This window comes from Periplaneta americana, chromosome 5, assembly GCF_040183065.1.
Source record: "Periplaneta americana isolate PAMFEO1 chromosome 5, P.americana_PAMFEO1_priV1, whole genome shotgun sequence".
Classification (NCBI taxonomy): domain Eukaryota; kingdom Metazoa; phylum Arthropoda; class Insecta; order Blattodea; family Blattidae; genus Periplaneta; species Periplaneta americana.
The window spans coordinates 52,043,299-52,067,226 of NC_091121.1; the positions used below are offsets into that span (position 1 = coordinate 52,043,299).

Sequence of the window (23,928 nt, forward strand, 5' to 3'; positions counted from 1 at the left end):
TTCCTTTAATATTTCTTCTTTCCTTTCCGACCTGCAATCTCATAAAATCAAGCAAGCAATCAAATAGGGGTAGAGCCATAAGGAATGAGTTTTAATGGTAGGTTAGTTTGAAAACACCAGTGCACTCATTTCTCAGGTACCCGGCTTTGAAGCCGTTTACCCTGGTTAACAGTTTGATTAGTATACCTTAAACTAGAAGATAAGTAAAGAAGCTTTAACAGTTTATAAAATAGCTCAAATTGAAAGCTGTTTGAGCAAAACAGGCAGCATTTAATGGATTACTGTGATATTTAACAAGATTATCGCAAGGTTTATAATTTTTAAGATAATTCAAGTTCATTTTGTGAGCAACTACAAGAGCATGGGGAAGGGTTAACTGTCCGGCAGATAAGATCGACAATGGATGTATGACGACGAAGTCAGATGAAGTAAGAGCCCATTGGAGAAAGCGAATTCTTATTCATTAATGCCTCACTCTCACCACACCATTACTTTGCGAGTGTGCGTCTGAGCGTGTCACATATATACTGAAATGTATTTAACCACTTTTTATCGTCAGTAAGGCCGGGTGCACACAGAATCAGACGCGGCGCGGCGCGACGCGACATTTTGTCTCGTGGTACTTGTCTCCCATTGATTTCTTATGGTGCGGTGCACACAGAATCAGACGCGGCGCGACGGTCGCGAGGAGACACAAGGCGACACGAAGAGACAGCTTCGAATGACTGCTAGAAGTTCGTCGCGAGGAGACAGTCTGATAGCGGCAGTGTACTGCGCATGCGTTAGTAGTGGCTATGATTGCACGCTTTCATTATCTACAAAAAATACTATTGTTGTGTAGTGCACATTTTTCATAATGGAGCTCGATGCGGATAAATTAGTTGATTTAGTACAGGAAAGATATATTCTGTACAATCTTTGAAACAATATCACGAGAATAATGTGGTTTCTGAAAATATGTGAAAAATTGCAAATGAGATGAAAGCACCAGGTGAATCATAATTTATGATAATAACACTGCGTAACAAATGTTAACTTTTTTTTTGCGCTAGACATGTGATATATGTTTTCTACATAATTTGAGCCTCCTGAACACGAATATGACAATAAAAACAGTTGTTGGTTACGGTTTTTGAGAAATTTTGGAATTTATATCTATTCAAAATATTGTTTTATATAATGACAATAAGGCTGTTCAGAAGATTACAGCTTTCTTTTTCTCCATTTTCTTTTACACTAGGCATCAGGTACATCACGAGCTAAAGTCCAACAATAGTCTGCTAGCATATTGGTACTCCATTGTCATTGGTATCTTTTTTCCATAGTTGAAATTTCTTGATGGAAGCGCTCATCATGCTCATCACTGAAATCGCACAATTCTAGGGAAAAAAAGTCAAGATGTGAGTGAAGGAAGTGAATTTTCAGGGAAATTTTACAACCCCTAGTTTAATACGCCAACAGTAAATTTTTCACTAGTTCTTCATAGTTCTCACTTCTACAGTTATCCAGAAAATTAATTCAACCTCCTTGAATGCAATCCAGACGGCTGTCTCTTTTCCTTCCAGCAAAGATTCGAAGTGATTGTCCATTATTTCTCTAATTTGTGGTCCATTGAAAACTCCCTCTTTTATTTTTGAACCACTAATAGCAGGAAATGTTAAGGAATGCGCGCTGGTCCGAGTCCTCATGGGGGAAGAAATTTTCTCATGAAATTTCGGCCAATGTATGGGACCGGTGCCCACCTAGCATCGTGATGCACTTGAGGAGCTACGATAGGTAGCGAAAGCCGGTTGCGAAAGCCAGATATAAGGACTGGGGGGATCATCGTGCTAACCACACAATACCTCCATTCTAGTTGGATGATCGTCCACCTCTGTTTTGGCATGTGGACGTGAGGCCAGCAGCCGGCTGGTCGGTCTGGGCTCTTCACGGGGTGTAGCGCCACGGATTATTAATAGCAGGAAATTTTTCCTGGATATTTTTAAATGATTCAGTTTTATAATTTATCCCTTTAACAAAATTCTTCATTAACCCTAACTTATTGTGTAAAAGGGGTAAAATTACTTCGCTTTGAGGTACAAGGGGTTGATGTATAACATTTTTCTTCCCTGGCTCTAGTGATTGTCGTTTTATTTTATAATGCATATCTCGAGCGCGAGTCCACACCTGTGGAGTAACGGTCAGCGCGTCTGGCTGCGAAACCAGGTGGCCCGGTTCGAATCCCGGTTGGGGAAAGTTACCTGGTTGAGGTTTTTTCCCGGGTTTTCCCTCAACCCAATACGAGAAAATGCTGGGTAACTTTCGGTGCTGGACCCCGGGCTCATTTCACCGGCATTATCACCTTCATTTCATTCGGACGCTAAATAACCTAGATGGTGAAAAAGCGTCGTAAAATAACCCAATAAAATAAAATAAAAATAAAATATCTGGAGCGCGACTGTCCAATTCGTACAGAAAGCAGCAAAATTTTGTGTAGCCTAATTGCATTCCAAAAAGCATTGCTACAACCTTCAAATCCGCACATATAAACCATTCATACTTTGAATATTATCATTAAAGCACACTTTAAAGAAATAGCCCACACGTCCTACACAGAATACTAACACCACAGAAATATCCTGGTCAACTGAAGCGTTTTCATACGGCGAACCTGTTTCTTCCCCTCCAAATGGAACCGAAAAGGACAATAAAACAATTTCCGCTTCTAGAAGTGGATTTGACATGGTGATATATTGCAAGATATAAACTACAGTAATGTAATTAAGCTCACTGTGTAAGAAATGCACATCTCAAGTAAAATCAGGTAAACTCAAGTGAATTTATACCGCGAACCTGTTTCACTCCCTCCAAATAGACTCGTAGAAGGGCAATAAAATAATTTCCCTTTCTACAAGTGCTTCTATCATGGTGCCCTACATATACTACATTTGTTTTCACATAATGGGTCTTCACATTTGTGAAACAAAATAGTTACACACGAAATACGGTGATTTTTAAATTAAATGCATAAAAATTTAATTATATTGTGCATCTCGAAAACCCGAAGTGATGGAACATTTTTCTTGTTATTTTTTAATTCAGGAGGTCTAAATTACTAAGAATTTGTTAGTTTTATGTCTGGCGCAAAATGACTGACGACCAGTGTAATTTGTAGTAAGCCTAATTCTCTGCTCTAAACTATCACTCATTATTGATTTAATATATTATTTTTCTTTATTGTGAGTCGTGAAGTAGTCATAACACTCATAACATAAAAAATGACGTTTTAATTTTAAGACTCTTTCAATCGTATAGATTTTTAGGAGCTTGCGTCCTTAGGAAATAATAAGCAACTACAATAGAATTTTTCATATAGACAGTCCTCTATTATTGACGCCATTTTCTAGCCTAGGCCAGTTTTCCAAACCCACACAGCCAGCAAATCAGTTGTCGCGAGCAGACAGTTTTAAGCTGTCGCGAGGCGTTGTAAAGCAAAACGTAGCGTCGCGCCGCGCCGCGCCGCGTCGCGTCGCGTCGCGTCTGATTCTGTGTGCACCCGGCCTAAGCCCTTAAATGTTGCAGTATGCCTGCTCTCCGTGGTGTTACTGCTGCCTTACTTCGCGCGGGGGCACGCCTCCGTGCTGGTGAGCAGCGTGGGGCTCGCGTACTCCTGCCTCGTGCTGCCCATGGTTATCTCCGTCAACTACAAGTACTCGCTGAGCGGCCTGCGACCCATGATTGCCAACCTCAAGGGTAAGTGCAATTTTTATTCCCTCCCCCTAGATCATATATATAAAACAGATAGCTCATCCCTATGTTAAAATCGGTACCGGTAGCACTTTGAAGAGAACAACCGCCAGGATCGCCACCCGCCGCGTAAACGAACACAAGATGGCAGTACAGTCGCTAATGCAATTCAAATGGGAGTTATTACGTGATTCCTTATGTACCAACTAGATGGCAACATAATAAACCTGACAAAAGTTGTTACCGTCAAAGCCTATAAGGCCGAGCAATCTGAGTGTGATCTAGCCTCCCCATAGCTACAGACAACAAAAGGCAAAGAAGAAGGAACTCTATCTCCATATACACTGGCGTTCAAAGATATCTGACCTACAATTTTCTGATCATGTAAGCGAATTTTCCAACCTCGGGATAAGGCTGCTATTAGGCTACACTATCAAAGTTCTTTGACAAAGAGTATAATAAAATATTTTATCGAAGATCTTTGATAAAAGATAGGAATGGGGGTATATTACACTACATAAAATATTTTATAACATAAAAAATATCCTAAAATTAGGAACAAAAGCTCACCTAACACTTGTTCCACAACAGTTAACACGTGTTCCGAGAATTTGTTAATAGCCTACTAATATTTACGCGTTAAGTTTATGATTTGCTGAAACTAATATTTACGCGTTGCGTTTATGATTTGTTCATACTAATATTTAAGAGTTAAGTTTAAACACCATGAATGAAGAACAGTATTATGCTTGTTTAGGTACAATTAGCTTGATTATTAAATAAGCATTTTACTGAAAAAGAAACGCCTTTGAGTTAAACAAAGTTGGTTAAACCGTGGATTACAAAACGTGATAAGAGAGATATCCATCAGAACTTATTAAAAGAGCTACAATGCGATGAGTTGAAACGTTATATACAAATTATTTTATAATATTAATATTATATTATACAAATTATTTATTTACAACATTTAATTTCCTTCACACTCCGATATCAGAATTTTTGTGGTAGTAACAGTCCAGTTATATTTGCGTTCCGTCATATTTGTTTCAAGGTATAGAAATCTTTCATCAAAGATAACAAGATTCACTCACATTTTATAAAAGATCTTTTATCAAAGAAACTTTTATAAAAGAAAACCCATTATACTGTTGTATATTTTATAATATATATTTTATAAAGATCTTTGTCAAAGAACTTTGATAGTGTAATACTAATAACAGTCTAAGTCAGAACCAAAGATATAACAAATTGTCAAACTTTGAAATAGTTCCATTACTTATCAATAGGTGAAACTATTTTTGGGACGGATAAGAAAGTTTTCGGGAAAATGTGATGCAGATTAGGTATAAATTATTCTCAGACAGTGTAACTCGATAATGCGAGCGACAGAACGTTCGCAGAGATGTCAAACAATTCGTAACAAACCAGGCTACAATCCCAATTGAAAAACAATCAGGAGTCGACAAGCTAAATTAAAAAGAATTCGCGAGTGAAGTTGAGTGAACAGAAAAAAATGCACAATGTCGAATGAATTATTATTATTATTATTATTATTATTATTATTATTATTATTATTATTATTATTATTATTATTATTATTATTATTACTTAGTTACTTACTTACTTACTTACTGGCTTTTAAGGAACCCGGAGATTCATTGCCGCCCTCACATAAGCCTACCATTGGTCCCTATCCTGAGCAAGATTAATCCAGTCTCTATCATCATATCCCACTTCCCTCAAATCCCTAATATTATCTTCCCATCTACGTCTCAGTCTCCCCAAAGGTCTATACATTGCAAATGGTAACAGGCGTATAAACAATGGATACCTTACGTTCAACATCCCATTCCGAGAGACCTAGTCACGTATAAAACGTGTGGCTGTCTTCACCCAGATATTTTGTCTACACAACGACACATTAATGTCAGTGGTTGGTCGCCGTTGGACGACCATATCGACCTCCGCGCTATGTTCATAGTTTTTTGTCCATTATAATAGTCAAATTATTCAGTTTCTTCTATAATGTGTGCTATGTACGTAATACTGTAGCTGTAAATGGTCTTTTATAAATAATTACTGGAACTAAAAAGCCAGCCACCGGCGTGGCTCAGTCGGTTAAGGCGCTTGCCTGCCGGTCTCAAGTTGCGCTCGGACGCGGGTTCGATCCCCGCTTGGGTTTTTTCCGAGATTTTCCCCAACCGTAAGGTGAATGCCAGGTAATCTATGGTAAATCCTCAGCCTCATCTCGCCAAATACCATCTCACTATCACCAATCTCATCGACGCTAAATAACCTAGTAGTTGATACAGCGTCGTTAAATAACCAACTAATAAAAACTAAAAAGCCGCATTGCCAGACAGCAAGATGTGCGCTAGGTACATGGAAATAATGCTCTCCTTCGTAGAAGGGGAATAAACTATAAACAAATAGTATAATACTAAAATATAATAACCGAAATAATAAGTTAGTAAAATTCCGGCAAGAAATTTAGGCTACACGCTTCGTCAGATGCTACAAGCCACTGCCGAGAAAGTTGAAGGAGTTCGAGTGGTTACCTCCGGATGCTGAAGAAGTCTAGCCGGTAGCTGCTGTTGCGATCGGCTCTGGGGCAGAACTACGACCCCGATGGATGTCGTCGGGGTTCATATACCCCCGAGATAGAACCACGAGACATCCTGAGGGTTAATCAGGGTGACACCCGTCTTCATTGCAGCTCAACGCGGTGCGACAGCTGACAGCCCGAGTGGGCTGGTATGAGTACTTCGCAATGAACCAAAATTCATGTCGATCCCTTGTCTCAAGCATGACGCCATGCTGACCACATGATCCTACGATTTGAGAGCTACAGGTCCCAAATCCTGAGGAATGTGAGGCAAAGAGCAATGGTAGGTTGCACAGCCGAGTGTTGATTTGCACTTCTTCACAAACGTAAAAATATAGAAGAAAAATGAGTCTGTCGCCTCTATGCGCGACGCAACTGAAACTTTTCAACTGTAAATGTGAAGTGTAGTAATTTTTATAATTGTTTGTGCATAGTGAGACAATAAGTTAGGTTTACAGTTAACAATTTTATACTCAATATGTTCAGAATTTGAAAATGAAACAATTGGTTTATGATATCTAAAATAATATACAGAGTGTTATAAAAGTATCCAATATTTTAGGAGGTGCTAGTATGCATCAAAACAAGAAAAAAGTCTAATAAACATGGTCGTACAACGCATACTTTCTGAGATCTGAACACTTGTTCATAGGAGGTGCTCAATGTGATGTCCATTCATGGCAAGGTCCGTGGACGGTCGGTCGCTATCACTCTCACGACAGCGGCCGACCATCCACGGACCTTGTGAGAGCGACAGCGACCGACCATCCACGGACTTTGCATTCATGGCAATGCATTCCTCTGCCCTTCGGCGTAAGGAATCACGCACTCTTTGAAATTGACCTGGTTGTTCTCGAAAACCAAAAGTCTAGGAGATTTACATTTGAGGAACGAGCAGGCCAAGGTGTGTGGCCTCCCCAATCAATCCAACGGTCCTGAAATGTCAGCGTCAAGTGTTCACGCTCATTGCGGAAAAAATGTGCTGGTGCGCCATCATGCATGAACCATATCTATAGTCTTTGCTGATATGGTACATACTCCGGCAAGGTAGGCAATACGTTAATAAGAAAGTCCTGCTAACGAGCCCCAGCTAATCTCTGTGGTAGCACGTATGGCCCTTAATTTATCGCCAAGAACGCCTGCCCATCCGTTGATTGAGAATCAGTGCTGATGCCTTGTTGCATGGGAATCTTCATCAGCCTACACATGCTGATTAGAAAAATTCACAACACCATCTCTGCTGAACCCTGCTCATATCCGCACAAAAAAATTCTTTTCAGTATTCCTTGCGACGTATCAGTAGTTCATTCCAGGGGTGTCAACTACGGTGTGATTATCTGGTAGCCTACTGTATTGTAGGGCAGAAAAATGCATTGCCATAAATGGACGTCACATTGAGCACATTCTATGAACAAGTGTTCAGATCTCAGAAAGTATGTGTTGTAGAACCCATGTTTATTGGACTTTTTTTCTTGTTCTGATGCATACTATCACCTCCTAAAATATTGGATACTTTCTTTTAACACCCTGTATAAGAAATGAAACTCTGAAAACGAAATTGCTTAACTGCTTTTCAAATATCTGATGAGCACTTTTATTTCATTTAAAAATCTTTATAGTGACTGTGACTTAATTCCAAATCACTGGAACCAGCTGTTTCAGGCATTGCACTCGATTGTTGGTTTACCTAATATTTTAAAAAGAGTATTGTTCTCTATGACTCGGCTATGTGTCTGAAATGCAATGAATTGATTGGACTGCGTTTTAAGCTAGTAGTGATTGGGTGAACGGACATTTTGTGTTATTTTGCCAAATACATAGTATCCATTATATTTTCACAGCAGAATTACTATATTTTGTGTGTATCATTCTAGATTGAAATTACTTTAAATATCTGTAATTGATATTAGTGAAATCTATTCTACAAGTCAAGAGAAATCGCTGTACATAAATAGACAGCATGCTCAGTAAATTAGCATTTCTCTAGAACTCTTTTTCTTTGCACTGGTATATTGATAAAGTAAAAATGACGTTTACTGAGGTTCGAGCTCAGTAGAGATAGAAATTCCGGTAGATTTTACTGTAGTACTTTTTACTTTGCTCTAATTACTCTATAGATGTTTCATGTCAGCAAAGGTTGAACATCCGGCAAACAAGGCGTGTGACAATTCAAGCGACAGGTTACAAAATATGTGAAGAATTCATATAATGAAGAAAGAACTGACTGTAACAACTTAATAGAATGGGAATAACGGGTTTTCTATAGCACGCGATACTGAAGGTTTCTTTGACGAAAAATGTGAAAAAATGTCTAATTTTCAGTGGGAAGGTAGTTTGGAATGTGAAGAATTCGTGTAGGACGTCAGTTGACTAGAAAACACATTTAAAATATTTAAAAACTGGAAAGAATTGATTGATGTGGATAACCTAAAAGCAAATATTTAACAAGTGAAATAAAGAGAGAGAAAGAACACTTCAAAAATAACTCGAAAGGCTCATTTCACTTGACTTAGTATATCCAAGGCATACAGAAAGTCTAAACTAACCTAACCTAACCTAACTAACCTGTCACAGATTCGTATATGCAAGGCATACCTAAACTAAACTAACCTAACCTGTAATATATATACGAAAAGCCTAAACTAACCTAATCTAACCTGTCACATATTCCTGCACCGAAGAACTTAAAAAAAAATCAAGTTGGAAGTTTCAGTATCGCGTGCTATAGAAAGTAACTAACATAGCGAGAGAGATGCTTTGATACAACCAGAGGGCAAGATCCCCCGAATGGTGGTGCGGACGAAACTGGCAATAAAGGAAGAAAGACGGGATGATGATAAAGGTCGCACACCGGTAAACGGAATTCTCTATCATTCGGATATCGCTTTCTCATACGCACGTGACTACGCAGGAAAGACTGCATATAATTCTAAGACGTGGTAAACAAACTTTCCCGAAACATTCAAACGAAGTTACATCCTGTCATAAGTCATTTATTTAAACTGCGATTCCTGCAAATATAGGCCCACGTTGTGCTGGCTCGACTCCCCATTTTTGTGACGACAGTCGGGGGCCGGACCCCCCCTTCCATCTTGGCCTGGAAGCCAAATTCGTTTGACGTCTTAGATATTTGGGTCACACAAACACACTGCAGGACAAAATAATATTGTCAACAAGAGCTACGTCACCATGGCAACCCGGATTGCATAACGACGGTCTTGTTTTCGACCTGTGCAGCAAAAATCACTTCTTGAATATATTTTTATCGAATTCGCGTGGATTTCTTCCAAGCGAACAGCTGTCCGTTAGTTTATGTAACCTTATTAACATTTTTAGAGAGATATAAAATAATCCGGGCGATTTAAAGTGTCGGAAAAAATGCCAAGCTCAAATTAGAACTGAAACAGTACAATCACATACAATGACGTATCTGTAAGCGTATTAATACGTGTTAAGGCTGGTTCACAATAAACCGGGAACGGAAACGACAACGAGAACGACAACGGAAATAATGCTAAAATAAATGTATTTAAATGTGAGCGTTCACAATACTTAATTGTGAATTTTCACATTTAAATATATTTATTTTAATAATATTTCCGTTCACGTTCTCTTTGTCGTTTTCGTTCCAGGTTAATTGCGAACCAACCTTTACGGAAAGAAAGAAAAGTGAAAGAGAAAAAGGACACAAGAAAGGAAGAAAAAGAAATAAAGATACACAGAAAGAAAGAAACTATTTAATTAAACCACGGTAAAAGAGAAAATACATAAAATAATGAGAAAATAAGTAATGCATATAAATAAATAATGGAGAGAAAATAAAAGAACAAGGCGTTCAGGATAAAAAGAGAATAAGAAGAGCGAGGGAGGAAGGGAAATTTAAAAGAACGACAAGACGTTGACATGGTGGTGACATTGAAGAGATTGGTTGTGTGGTGTGAACAAGGCCGCGTCATATTCATGTAGTGACCACGACAATAACGCAAGAACCCGACTGGAAAGACGTCAGCTGCGTGCTTCCACTTCAGGAGGTCCCGAAGTTCAGCGAGATTAAAGAACAAAACTTCCTTGTACACCATGTTAATAATAATAATAATAATAATAATAATAATAATAATAATAATAATTTTATTAGACCGCGGAACTTCATGCAATTCCATGTTTCCATTGATTTGGCATACTGAAAAAAATGTAAGTGGATCTTTGCCGATCATGGTACTTACATTCGAATGAAGCCAACTTTATTTTGCATAAATGCATAATTCCAGGGTGTTTCCTTTTAAATGCATATATATTTTTATTTTGCATATTTAAATGCATATATTAACACCTTTCCTTGTTTTTCTCGATTTATTATCTAATTTCAAAATTTCTCTCTGATAAAGATAAGAATAATTTCCAAGAAATATAAAAAAACTATGTCAGAAATAAAATTATTTAATTACTGTTGAGCAGTGCTGGATTTAGGCTTAGGCAACCTAGGCCTACTCCGCAGTGTTGATCTTAGGCTTGTTTGATTCGTCTTGGTATGCCCATTTCTTCTGTTGTGCTCGTCTCCACTTTTGAAATCTCTCAGCATTTGAATTACGAGGCAATTCGAAGGTTCACAGATTTTGACGTTTATTTTTTTTTAAAGCGGAGGATCTAATTTACCCCGGTTCATGCTTTTCACGTTCACTTTAGTCAATATCGGCACGCTCGAACGATCGACACCTCAAGCGTCCGGATCGGTTCAGATCTCAAGGAGTTATGCTCATAAAATGGCTACAGGAACGCAGTTTTCGAGGCATGTTTTGCTGTACCTTTTTGCCGGCCTTGAGGATCTGAACGGTTTCGGACGCATATTTACAATTACGGGACTCCTTTGTCTACAAGGCTGTATAGGCCCACTTTTCGTTTCGCTGTTTATCTGTTCAAAAATGATAAAGCTTTTCTAATGTAACACAGTTTCGGACATTGTTACCGAGCGATTGGCGAAGGAAGGAAGGCCACCGAAGGAACTGTGGATGAATACGTTTAGACGACTAGTCGAGATGGCTTGATCGAAAAAAATGCTGTGAAGAAGCAAAATTAGTCTTGCTTGAAGGAAAACTGCTGTATAGTAACATAGAATGCCACAAACATGCAAATGACTTCCAAAAGGATGATAATATCTGTAGGCTCATATAAAGCCACAAATTACACTTCATGAGGAAGTTTTTCGTGGCAGCAGATTGGAGTACCTACATATTTTCTTCTCAGCTGTAGCTAACCAAAGGTAATGAAATGTTGATATTATTTACAGAGATGAACAATGTGACAGATAAACGAAATTAAGAAATCATCGCCGAAATATTGTCATTATTAAGAAGTATGGAGTTCAATATTCGAAGTAGCATATTCTATTAGTTTACCTCACGCCAATGATTGGATAATTAATCTATAGGAAGCACAAGACCAATTCATATTCAAATAATCAACGCGGGTGGGAGTTACTTTAAGTTGCTGGAAATTATTCAGAGCAGGAAAACAGGCTAAAAATCATGTGTAAAAACTAGTTCAACATAGTGTTGGGGATTTCCTATCAAAACAACAAACATTTCCATCACCAGCACAACATCTGGTCCACAGAGTTGGGGATTTCCTATCAAAACAACAAACATTTCCATCATCAGCACATCTGGTCTTGATGCTATAAAACTAATAAAAGTGAACTTCGAACCAGTAACGGTGCATGCCACCACAATTCCATTCGAAGTGATGAAACTGTCTCGTCACAGAACAACTGTTTTTTTTTTTTTCATGATAAGAGTAAGTGAAAAAAAAACCGAAAACACGACATTCTTCTTACTCTTCTATCTTGTTCTCCTTCTTCACTAGTAATCCTTCTCTTATCATTGGTTCCTCTCCTTCTCTGTCCCCTTTCCAATTTTCTTTCAGATCTCACGCTGCTTTTCTGACTTTAGCCACCTCATCCTGGCTATGGTTTCCCCGTGTTTTTCCTAAGGCGCCAAAACAAAACGTCGGGATGAGCTCTAAAATAAATTGGGCATGTACCTACATCTTCCTCCTTACAAAATTTTGACATTGTTTTCAAACAGACATCTACGAAATAGTATCCTTGGCTTTGGCTTTCTCATATTACCCTTGGTACACGGGCGAATTTACTCGACTTCCACCCACACTTCGAAAGGACATGGCATCTTTCAATGCAGGTTTACATCTTCCGAATTTTCTTTTCCTGATGCTGCTGTCATGCGTCTCTCCCCTCCCTACTCCTTTTATATGACAGCTAATAGATTACCGTACATCAATTTTCGGTTTTCCCCTTCAAAATTCTCTGGAGTTCCTTGAGTGGAACAGCGAAACTCGAAGTGAGACAAGTGGCTAACAGGCTTGGAGCTCACATAGATTCTTCCTCACAACCCCAAATTCCCTTGCAAAGGACGTACGATCGCGTACTTTTTAATTATTTCTCCTCCCATTTCTTTTCATTTCATGCGTCATTCCACACGACCCGCCTCGCTCCATTACCTATAACTGGATTAGGATGTGCTCAATTTACCTGTGGTAATATTTATTTAATGCTTAAATCCATCCTTACCTAACCTAAAAATTACTTACCAAGAATAGTGACGTTTCATGCAATCCAAAGGATTTCATATATCCCTTTTCTATTTCATGTTCATCCCTCTTATTCTATAAATGATAGCATTACTTAGAAAATAGGAAAGTTAATAAAACCTCAACTTCAGCTCGTGCATCACTGTTAACGGTCTGTTAACATTTGACGTAAAAGATCCGTTTCCAATCCAATCAAATTGTGGCTAATATGAGACACTCGCATTCTTTACGATGAATTATTTATCTCGACATGCAATTGCTTGAGGCGGTTCACGAAATACAATCTTTAATACATTTGTGATTGCAGAAAAATGTGACTTCATCATCCAGCCCATCGTCCACTTCGCGTGGCGTCTGTATGCTCCGGTGGATAGGACGGAAAAGCTGTTCATGAAGATGACCAATATTTTTACGATGATCAACCAGGTGAGAACATATAAGTACTGCCTCGCTATCATCAATTCCATCGATGAAGAATGGATAGAACAGAGAAAAATTCTCTCCGACACCGGGACTCGAATCTGGGTTTTCAGCTCTACGTGCTGACGCTTTATCAACTAAGCCACATAGGATTTCAGTTCCGATATCGGATTGAATCCCCTCAGTTTAAATTCTATCCCTCAGTTTTCCCTTTGGTGGCCTACCCTCATGCACTGTGTCACAGATGTGACAGTGGCACAATGTCCAATACACTGTGTACAGAGGTGCACTCATTACGAGTGACTAAGTGGCCGGGATCCGACAGGATGAGCGCCGTCTTGAATCACTAAGTGATTACTTACGCATATCATATTATTATGATGTACCGAAGTACATATGATATGTCCGTGCAGGAGTTCTGCGTTACCATATGATGAAAAATGGATTCTTCATCATAATTATGGTAACGCAGAATTCCTGCACGAAAATATCATATGTAGGCCACTTCGGTACATCATAATAATATAATTCCATCGATGTTAAATAATCTAGTAGTTGATACAGCATCGTTAAGCAATTTTCCATGTCTATTTCCATAAAGAGAAAAATATTAGAAATGTCTACAATATAGGCCTACACACAGCCATTTCATGTAAATTTTTGAAAACATAATCCCTACATGATGTATCTATTTACATAAATGTACTAATTTTTTCAATATCTTTTATCATCATTGTGAAGAGTATCTTTTGTGTAAAATCCAGAAAATGATAAGAGTTAATTTTCGTAGTTAGTCCCTTGAACATACAAATATTTTTTTTTTAGTTATTTTACGACGCTGTATCAACATCTCAGGTTATTTAGCGTCTGAATGATATGAAGGTGATAATGCCGGTGAAATGAGTCCGGGGTCCAGCATCGATAGTTACCCAGCATTTGCTCATATTGGGTTGAGGGAAAACCCCGGAGAAAACCTCAACCAGGTAACTTGCCCCGACCGGGAAATATTTTATTTTCCATATTGATCTGTAGACCCCATTTCTTATATTCTTTTAATTTACGACCTATACATTCTAAGTCGTTCTTAACTTGGGCAACCATACCTGGTCGTCAGGAAAAATGGAGAGAGCACAGTGTTGTGTTGTCTGTTAGTTATATTCCCATTCCTTTATCATTTTTCACGTAAAATGCATTACATTTTGATCCAGACAAAGAGCGGGGATCACCCCTGTGCTCGCGGTGTCGGCGTTACCTACGTTTGCTCACAGTACTCCACGCCTACTTCGACTAGAGCAGTGAACGGTGCATCCTTTGAAAGGAAAGGAATGTGCTACACACTAAAAAAAGAATCATAGAAAAATCTTTAAAAGTGGCGGTCATGTCAAAATCACATGATTTCCACACTCTCACCATCTACTCGTAAATTATAGTGGTGACCAACTCGTGCTTTCTGTGCAAGAGCATTCTCCGCTGCACACGAGCAATATGCGAAAGCAGATCGTCTCAATGCTTGAGCTCTTATTTTGCTCGTGAGTGAACACAGTGCTTCGAAAGAACAGTCAAGTTGGTCATCACTGAGTTCTAAAACATATAATATCTCGTGGATCACTCAAAATATGTTAACGAACAAACACTCTTTAGAAAGCTCTAACGATGCCTAAAAATGTGCAAAACAAATATAATTCGTTAGGAAATCAGAAACTTTATTAAAGAAAAACATACACGTTTATATTATAGCTTCACAATGGCAAGATTAACTGCTCTAACTTACAAAATGAAGAAAACTACAGAAAATGGATGGAGACACATAAGGGTTCACAGATGCCGAAAAATTTCGAAAAAGATGTTTGGAAAAATAAAATCTATACTACAATCCACTTCTTTATTCCTTTCTTTCGATCTTCCCTATCTCAAGCAGCTAAAACATTTTCACACCTGCAAAAAAACAAAAAACCAACATTCAACTTGGCCTGACGTTTTATGCAAAATTTGCGGATCGGTAGTAGCTTGAACCTCGGCTATTTCTTTTACCGATTGGGCTTAATTTTAAATAGAGACAGAGACAGGATGTCTTGAAACTTACGGAAAAAAGTGAATTACAAATAACTTCATTTGAGAAAGATAATCGAAAAATTCTTGTCCTAAAGTAACTGGAACAGCATCCTTTGCTTCGAAATCTATAACCATAAGTTCAAAATCTTCCATAGAGTTAGGTACATCAGTGCTTGAACATTACTGACTGCTGATTACTGTGGAAGTAATTTTGAACAAAGCAGAACGTAAGCTGGAAAAGACGATGAATAATTAGACTGACTGTTTGTGTGCAGCTGGTGTTCTTCATGCTGTGTGACCGGGTGCTGGTGCCAGGCCAGCGGGTGACGTGTCTCTACTCCCTCATGTTCTACAATGTCATCGCATACTGCGTGGCCTACATCAAGGAGCTCATCGAGAAGGAAGACTGGTCGCCGTACGTGACGATGGCCGAGCACTCCAACATCAAGCATCTCGCCATGTCGGCCACCAAAATCGTGCTGGAGTGGACCAAGGCGGTGACCTTCATCATCACCGTGGTGTTCATGCTGCTCGTGTTCGGCCTGGAGCAGGGGCTGGAGCACTACCACCCCACGTCGATCTACACCGCCGTCACCTGGCTCTACTACATGGCCACCGAGAAGGTCTTCGTGGACTTCTTTCCTTCCATACTGCTCTTCCTGCAGTTGGACGTGCTCGAGTCTCTGGAATCCCTGTGGGCCCCCGTCATCCTCCGAGCTTTCACCCTCGCCATCTCCCTCCTGCTCGCCCTCCCTCTCATAATCTACGGACAGTACCGCTTTGTCTTCACAGTGCTTTACCTCAACGCTTACCTGCGCTGCAAAGAGATGTTGCTCAACAGCCTCAGAGTGCTCAACACCGAGAGGGCCGTGCTGAACCAGTACCGGTACGCCACGCGGGAGGAGCTCGCCTCCTTTGATGACGTGTGCGCAGTATGCCTGAGCCCCATGCGACTGGCCCGCATCACACCCTGCCACCACATCTTCCACGGAGATTGCCTTCGTCAGTGTCTCAAGGCGTCTGATACTTGTCCGATCTGCAAACGTGAATTCAAGTTTGACTAAATTCCAGTTTTTTGTATAATATGCAATGACTGAATATGCGATGGTCCAAATATTTAAATGTCTGGCATATCATGTGTACTACGTAAGAGAAATTAGTTCTATGTGTTTAATGTTTTTAAACAAGTATTATTGTTTAAAAGTGCTTTTGTTCTGTTATTTTCTAGTTGAGCCGTGGAAATGAACTCAAGTGATTGCCTGTGATTGTTTTCTTGTTCACTTTTCAGCAGTACAAAAGTCACATCAAAAACTCAATTTCACAAATGAAGACGTGAACTTTGTCAAGACAGATCCGACAATGTGGAGTCGCTTCCTATGTTGGCTGGCAGGTTTTATTTGAGGCAAAGAAGATTCTAGATTGTGTCACTAAGTAGCACTTATCAATCTTATAGCGAGGTAAACTCTCTGATCAAATTATTGCCCTTTTCCTTCCTATTTCAGGACGTTAATTTGCCCTGGATTGCTAGTCTGGGAAAGCTACTTCAGTTAACTAATACGGTAGTTAATATTAACACAGTGAAGTACTTGTTTATTTAAATAACTTAACAGTTCTTTAGTGAAATAATAATGCAGCTTACCTAGGAATTTGACTGGAAAATAAGCATTAGCGGATACCGACTAAACAAGCTGAACACTATAATATATTCATATTGGTATTCCTTTTGTTTATTTACCAAAGTTCCTGCGAAACGATAAAAATTTATTGGGATTTCTAATGTACGCGAGTATACAATCGATTTTCCTACAATAATAACCAAAACGAAAAGAATCTGAGAAGTTGAAGTTGCTCTCGAGTTTTATCAACCTGCCACCACAGAGACGTGAATGTTGTGATTTTTTTCACTGTGATGAACTGATGAGACACTCTTTTATTTTATACAGTATTCAGAACAGAGTAAGAAGAATCGATGTAGAAGTTGTGTAAGAGCTGTATATAGTTTCTTTAGTCCTATGTGTGTCTTGTCCTTGTCAGCGTTTCTAGATATGTCATTTGTCGCTTTTAAGTCTTTTATACTGTAAATCCATGTTATTTTGTTACTAATGTATGTTTAATGAATATATATTAAATATAATTTAATTATAAAATCTATGCAAAGCAATACCTCAAGTTGTATTTCAACACACATCATTCCACTCATGTTGCATGAGAAAAGGGAAATCGAGCTTCAGTTCCAGAGTATGAACTGGAGTTTCTCCATCTTAAAATACAAAGTGACTGTTGTCTTCCAATCTTTTCTCCGTTATTCCATTTCTAATCATATGGATGGTGTTTAGGCAAAAGGCCTTAACCCTCATTTTTTAAATGTGATATTTTTGCTGTAATTAGGTAAAATCAGCCATGTATTGTGAGTCCCTATCACTACGGCATGGCACGTCCTCAGGTTGCGGATCGAGGAGACGGCCTCCAGATATGGAGGGTAGCTATGAATATATTGAATAAGCAGTCGTGGACAGCCGATGAGGGGTGGTCCTCCAGCTTGGGGGTTGGGCGAAGGGCTAACAACCCTTCACCGTAAAAAACAGCTTGTTACGAATCCTTCAAATAAGCCTCGGAATGGGACTGATTCTCTGGCACGACCACAGTAAAGGAATAAGGTTTTGAGATTTGGTACTTGGAATGTTACAAGTCTATATAGAACAGGAGGGGTAACATTAGTAGCAAAAGAACTAGCTAGATATAGAATAGACTTTGTGGGAGTACAGGAGGTTAGGTTAGATGGGAATGGCATAACACAAATAGAAGATTATTTGTTGTATTATGGGGAAGGAAACGATAATCACCAATTAGGAACAGATACTTTATTCATAAAAGAATAAAATCAGCAGTAAAAAAGGTCGAATTTATCAGTGATAGGTTATCATATTTAGTACTTAACGGTAGATGGTGCGATATCGTAGTTATAAATGCTCATGCCCCTGCAGAAGAGAAAGACGACCATATAAAGGATAGCTTCTATGAGGAATTGGAACAGACTTTTGATCAGTTACCTAGATATCACATGAAAATTGTATTCTTCACCTGACATAATTAGGAACATTAAATCCAGACGTTTGAGATGGGCAGGGCACGTAGCACATATGGGCGAATCCAGAAATGCATATAGAGTGTTAGTTGGGAGGCGGGAGGGAAAAAGACCTTTAGGGAGGCCAAGACGTAGATGGGAAGATAATATTAAAATGGATTTGAGGGAGGTGGGATATGATGATAGAGAATGGATTAATTTTGCTCAGGATAGGGACCGATGGCGGGCTTATGTGAGGGCGGCAATGAAACTCCAGGTTCCTTAAAAGCCAGTAAGTAAGTAAATAATTAGGTAAAATTTAATTACAAAGCGTGAAGATATGTTTTTTGACAATTATGTTTACATTTCTTCTTAAGCACTGAAATAATAAATCAATTGTCTTTAGAGACAATTAATATTAGGTACCCTCCACAAAACTGGCTTCATTTATACATCGACAGATCCTTGATCTCCAGAGAACAAAGTACCGGTGCAGGTGTTACGTGCTGTCTCTTCTCACTTTATAGATCTCTTGGATATGGAACAAGTTTTGATGGAGAAATCGTTGCAATAAGTGAAAGTCTCAGGAATCTTCTATTTCACATCAATAAATTTAAGAATGCAGTTATATTGTCAGACTCCAAAGCAGCTATTCTATCAATAGTCTCTAAACACACACCTTCATCTCAAACTGCAGAAATAACTAAAATGCTCTCTCAATTAATATCACTCAATAAAAGAATTGTATTCCAATGGATACCATCCCATTGTGGAATCCTGGGAAACGAGAATGCGGATGCACTAACAAAGAAGGGCAGCACTGCTACTTACAGACCTGTTACTAAATCTACATATTACTCTGTGAAAAGATTTATTAAATCTACATACTTAGACTTCAACAAACAAAATTTGATAGCACAATCTCAAGGGAAAAATGGAAAACTCTGCATCATAATCCACAGTTAATTCCCGATTTACCACGAAAATCGTCTGTAGCTGCATTTAGATTGGCAACAGGTCATGATTGTTTGGCCAAACACCTGCATAGAATTGGAATAAATCAGTCCCTTAACTGCCCATTGTGCAACTCAAACCAAGAAATGGATTCGGAACACCTCAAAATCTGTGCTTCAGTGGCTGGCCATGATAATATCTTTGAAAAATATTGGAGTGCAAGAGGTCAAATGACTTTACTGTCAAATGCCTGGCATTAGAAAACAACATTTCTTCATATAAATTAACTAATATGTTAAAATTTAATTTTTGTTGTTCCTGAAAAATTTTTATTTTGTGGCATAAGCCCTTTTGCCCAAACACCATAGAATCATCATAGCAATGCTAAACAATGTTAGGCTCCAGCCATTTCATAACAACAGTTTTTTGTCCATCTCATATTGAAGGAGCATCAATAAAATTAAATATTGACGCAAGGTATTATATGTCAGACTCCTGCATGTCTGGAAATTGAGAATAGTCATTCTGAACACCGTGAGGGTAATTGACGAAACAACACACTATTGATCTTTGCAGAATCTCTTGTCCCTCTGCCTGTCACATGGTTGAAGAACTTAGACAACGAGATGCAATTGCTATTTGTCGACAACTGCCCTGTGCACTCATGCACTCCAAAAATGTAAGTTTAAAGAACGTCAAGCTTTGCATATTTTCCTTCTAACTACAACTGATGGATCAAGGGATGATAAAGGTGTTGAAGCACTTTTATCACAAATATGTAGTTTTGCGTTACCTTGAATCAATCAACAATGTGGAAACAAACACGAAACAGATCACAATGCTGGATGCAATAAAAGAACTGGATCCCCACACTATTGCCAACTGCTTTAGAAAATCTTTATTGGTATGTTTGGTTTTCCGATAAGTTATATATTGAAGTGAGAAAAGTTTTTATTTTAATGATAAAAAATTTATCATTCAATGATAAATTATAGACAGATCAATAAAAAGTTTATCACTCAATAAGTTATAGACGGATTAATAAAAAGTTTATCATTCAATGATAAGTTATAGACAGTTCAATAAGTTTTCTCACTGCTTTATAAAAGCTGAATTTTCTAAGGAAAGCAATTTGATATCCTTAATTCCACTTGATAAATTATTGGGTTATGCTCCTCGATATATAACTGCCGCTCTCGCTCGCTGTGTTCATTGCATTTGTCTTTCAAGTCTCGTCTTGTAACTCTCGTGCGCTTCAGGTCTTGCTCATCATTCTCAAAATAGCAATTGGTCGACATGGAAAGATTTCATAACTTTGAATAACATACATCATTGAAATAAATAACATTAGAGATGTTTGATACAAAACGACGAAACAAAACAACACCATAGTTATCAAAATGTACTGGTTCTATTATCAGATCCTATTACCTATAGTGTCATAAATAGAAAAAAAATTCTCGCATAAATTTGCATTTCTAAGAAACACGAAACATAACATTAAATAAAGCGTTAATATTTTTTTACTTGAGATTGTACACTTGATCTCAAATATACGAGAAAAAATCCTAGCCTTTTAATAAAGGCCTAGTAATTAAATAAAGATTTGGGAATGGATTATTATACACTGAAAGGTAGAGATGGTATTTCAAATAGGCTACTTGATTTTTTATACATATATAACACTTGCCAAAAATAGATCAAAGTTGCCTGGTATAAACAACTGTGGCGATTCAAGGATGCTTGATGTTGGAAAGTTGACCACTCCTGATGTCTTGATCACTCACAAGCAATTAACGACTATCGTGCAGGTTTTTCGGCTTTCCAGATGCTATTAGTCTTATTTTCTCAATCATTGTTCAACTTCAATTTCCATACATCTAACTTGATTTCAATTTTATCTTCAGATTCCAGTTCCTTAACGATATGAAAAGAGGATTTTCTATCAATCTTAACCCCAAGTAATATTCCGCTGCACATCTGTCTCTTCTTGGCTAATAAATGTAGTGTAAACTCAGTGAATTTGAAGTATTTTAGCTTTCTTTTACTTGGTTATTTAACGACGTTGTATTAATTACTAGATTATTTAGCGTCGATAGGATTGGTGACAGCAAGATGGTATTTGGTGAGATGAGGCAGAGGATTCACTGTAGATTACCTGACGTTTGCCTTACAGTTGGGGAAAACCTCGGGAAAACCCAACTAGGTAATCACCCCAATCAGGAATCGAACCTACGCCCAAGCGCAACTCTGGATCAGCAGGCAAGCACCTTAGCCGACCGAGCTACTGTTCGCGCAACTTATCTGGGCAGCTGAAAGAGTGGGGTGCGGGGTCTAGCAGTAGCGGGGCAGGAGAGGGAAGGATGTTCTACGAGGCGGGTAAAATACATTTGCTTGCTTAGTGTGATCTGTACTTAAAGTAATTTTGCGTTCTGTGAAGAGATATTTATGCAATAGTAACACGAGATGCAACAAGATTATACGCGCCTTCCATACTCGAACTTGCTGGTTCGATCCCGGCCGAGGTCGATGGCATTTAAGTGTGTGTAAATGCGACAAGCTCATGTCGTAGATTTACTGGCATGTAAAAGGACTCCTGCAGGACAAAATTCCGGCACACCAGTGATGCTGATGTAACCTCTGCAGTTGCGAGCATCGTTATATAAACCATAATTTAATTTTAATATAGCATACACAGTAAGGAGAGGGAGATAATAAGGTCAGTGGTTGTTTGTTGCGATCAAGAGACAAAAGAGAAATGTCTTACTTACGACTTTTAAGAAACCCAGAGGTTCTTTGCCGCCCTCACATAAGCCCACCATCGGTCCCTATCCTGAGCAAGATTAATCCAATTTCTACAGTAATCATATCCCACCTCCTTCAAATCCATTTTAATATTACCCTCCCATCAATGTCTCGGCTTCCCCAAAGGTCTTTTCCCCTCCAGCATCCCAACTAACAGTCTATATACATTTCTGGATTCGCCCATACGTGCTACATGTCCTGCCCATCTCAAACGTTTGGATTTAATGTTTCTAATTATGTTAGGTGAAGACTAAAATGCGTCCAGTTCTGAGTTGTGTAACTTTCTCTACTCTCCTGTAACTTCACCCCTGTTAGCCCCAAATATTTTCCTAAGCACCTTATTCTCAAACACCCTTAACCTCTGTTTCTCAAAGTGAGAGTCCAAGTTTCACAACTATACAGAACAACCGGTACTGTTTTATAAATTCTGACTTTCAGCTTTTTTGAGAGCTGACTGGTGACAAAGCTTCTCAACCTAATAATAGCAGGCATTTCCCCTATTTATTCTGCTTTTAATTTCCTCCGAGTGTCATTTACATTTGTTACTGTTGCTGTACTATGTTCTAGTCACGAAACATAATCATATACTTTGTCTTTTCGGGATTTATTTGGTAACATATCTCTTTACTTGCTTCAAGTGTTTTCCCTAATAATTTATGGATTTTATAATACGTCTAGACGACACCAGCAGTGATGATTATGATGATGATGAAGAAGGGAAGAGGAGGAGGAGGAAGAAGAAGAAGAAGAATATTGATAATGACTGTATGTGAAAGTGAACTTTTTGGAAACCCAACAACACAGACCTGTGCTTCCAGTTAAAGACTTCATGCATCGCTTACCATCAGTAGCTGACGGCCAGATACGAATATTGTAATAATTGGAGTTGTGATCATACTGTATAGCACACAGAAGAAGAAAAATGTAATTTATTTATGTTTGTTATTTTGTGAAACCATATACTTTCACCTACCATATCCAATAGAATGCACTGAAATTAAATACCGAATGATGTTTTTGTAACTGTACGTACAACTGCTGCAGCGATGGTCAGGAGCCAGCAGATAGCTACGGGGCAGCGAGAGAGCACTAGGGAACCCAGGTGCCTAGATAAGTTGCGCAGACAATACGCCGGTGGCTCTACTTTAGTTGATCAGATGTTAGGTTTGCCTCTTGAATTAAATGTTGTTTAATGTTATGTCTTATTTAACGACACTCACAACTGCCGAAGTTATATCAGCATTGCTGGTATGCCGGAATTTTTGTCCCACAGGAGTTCATTTACATGCCAGTAAATCTACTGACATGAACCTGTCGCATTTAAGCACACTTAAATGTCATCTACCTGGCCCAGGATCGAACCTGCAACTTCTGGCATAGAAGGCCAACGCTATACCAACTTGTCAACCAGGTCGACTTTTGAATTAAAAAATATCTCAATTTTATTATCTGCAATAAATTTAAGAAGTTCTCTTCTTTTGGACTGATAAAGATTACTAGCATTCCATTATAGAATCGTGATGTCACTTTGTTCTGCTTGAGGTTGGAAGTAGTTCCCGCCCGGAGATCCAAATAGGGGATTAATTTACCTACAGAATATTTTTCTTCTCTTAACATATGCACAAAGAACCTGCAAAGTGACGTAGCAAAAAATATAACCATTTTTTACGTAGGTACTGTACCATATTTTTATACT

The 23,928-nt window shown here is 38.5% G+C and overlaps 2 protein-coding genes across 3 annotated transcripts in view; one reads left to right on the plus strand and one right to left on the minus strand.

Moving 5' to 3' along the window:
• LOC138699609 (neuroparsin-A-like) overlaps nt 1-6,390 on the minus strand; it is a 115,262-nt gene extending 108,872 nt beyond the window's left edge. Inside the window, exon 1 of one of the 2 annotated variants that reach the window (XM_069825624.1) lies at nt 6,288-6,390. The gene's annotated coding sequence lies outside the window, so the exon portion shown is untranslated. Of the gene's footprint in view, nt 1-6,228 lie in introns of both variants that reach the window. The other variant, XM_069825625.1, reaches the window with a different exon arrangement.
• LOC138699607 (RING finger protein 145 homolog) overlaps nt 1-17,560 on the plus strand; it is a 51,577-nt gene extending 34,017 nt beyond the window's left edge. Inside the window, exons 3-5 of the mRNA XM_069825622.1 lie at nt 3,562-3,732; nt 13,245-13,363; nt 15,685-17,560. Of these exons, the coding sequence (XP_069681723.1) occupies nt 3,562-3,732; nt 13,245-13,363; nt 15,685-16,473 (1,079 nt within the window). The 3' untranslated portion in view covers nt 16,474-17,560. The remainder of the gene's footprint in view (nt 1-3,561; nt 3,733-13,244; nt 13,364-15,684) is intronic.
• The last annotated feature ends 6,368 nt before the right edge of the window (nt 17,561-23,928 follow it).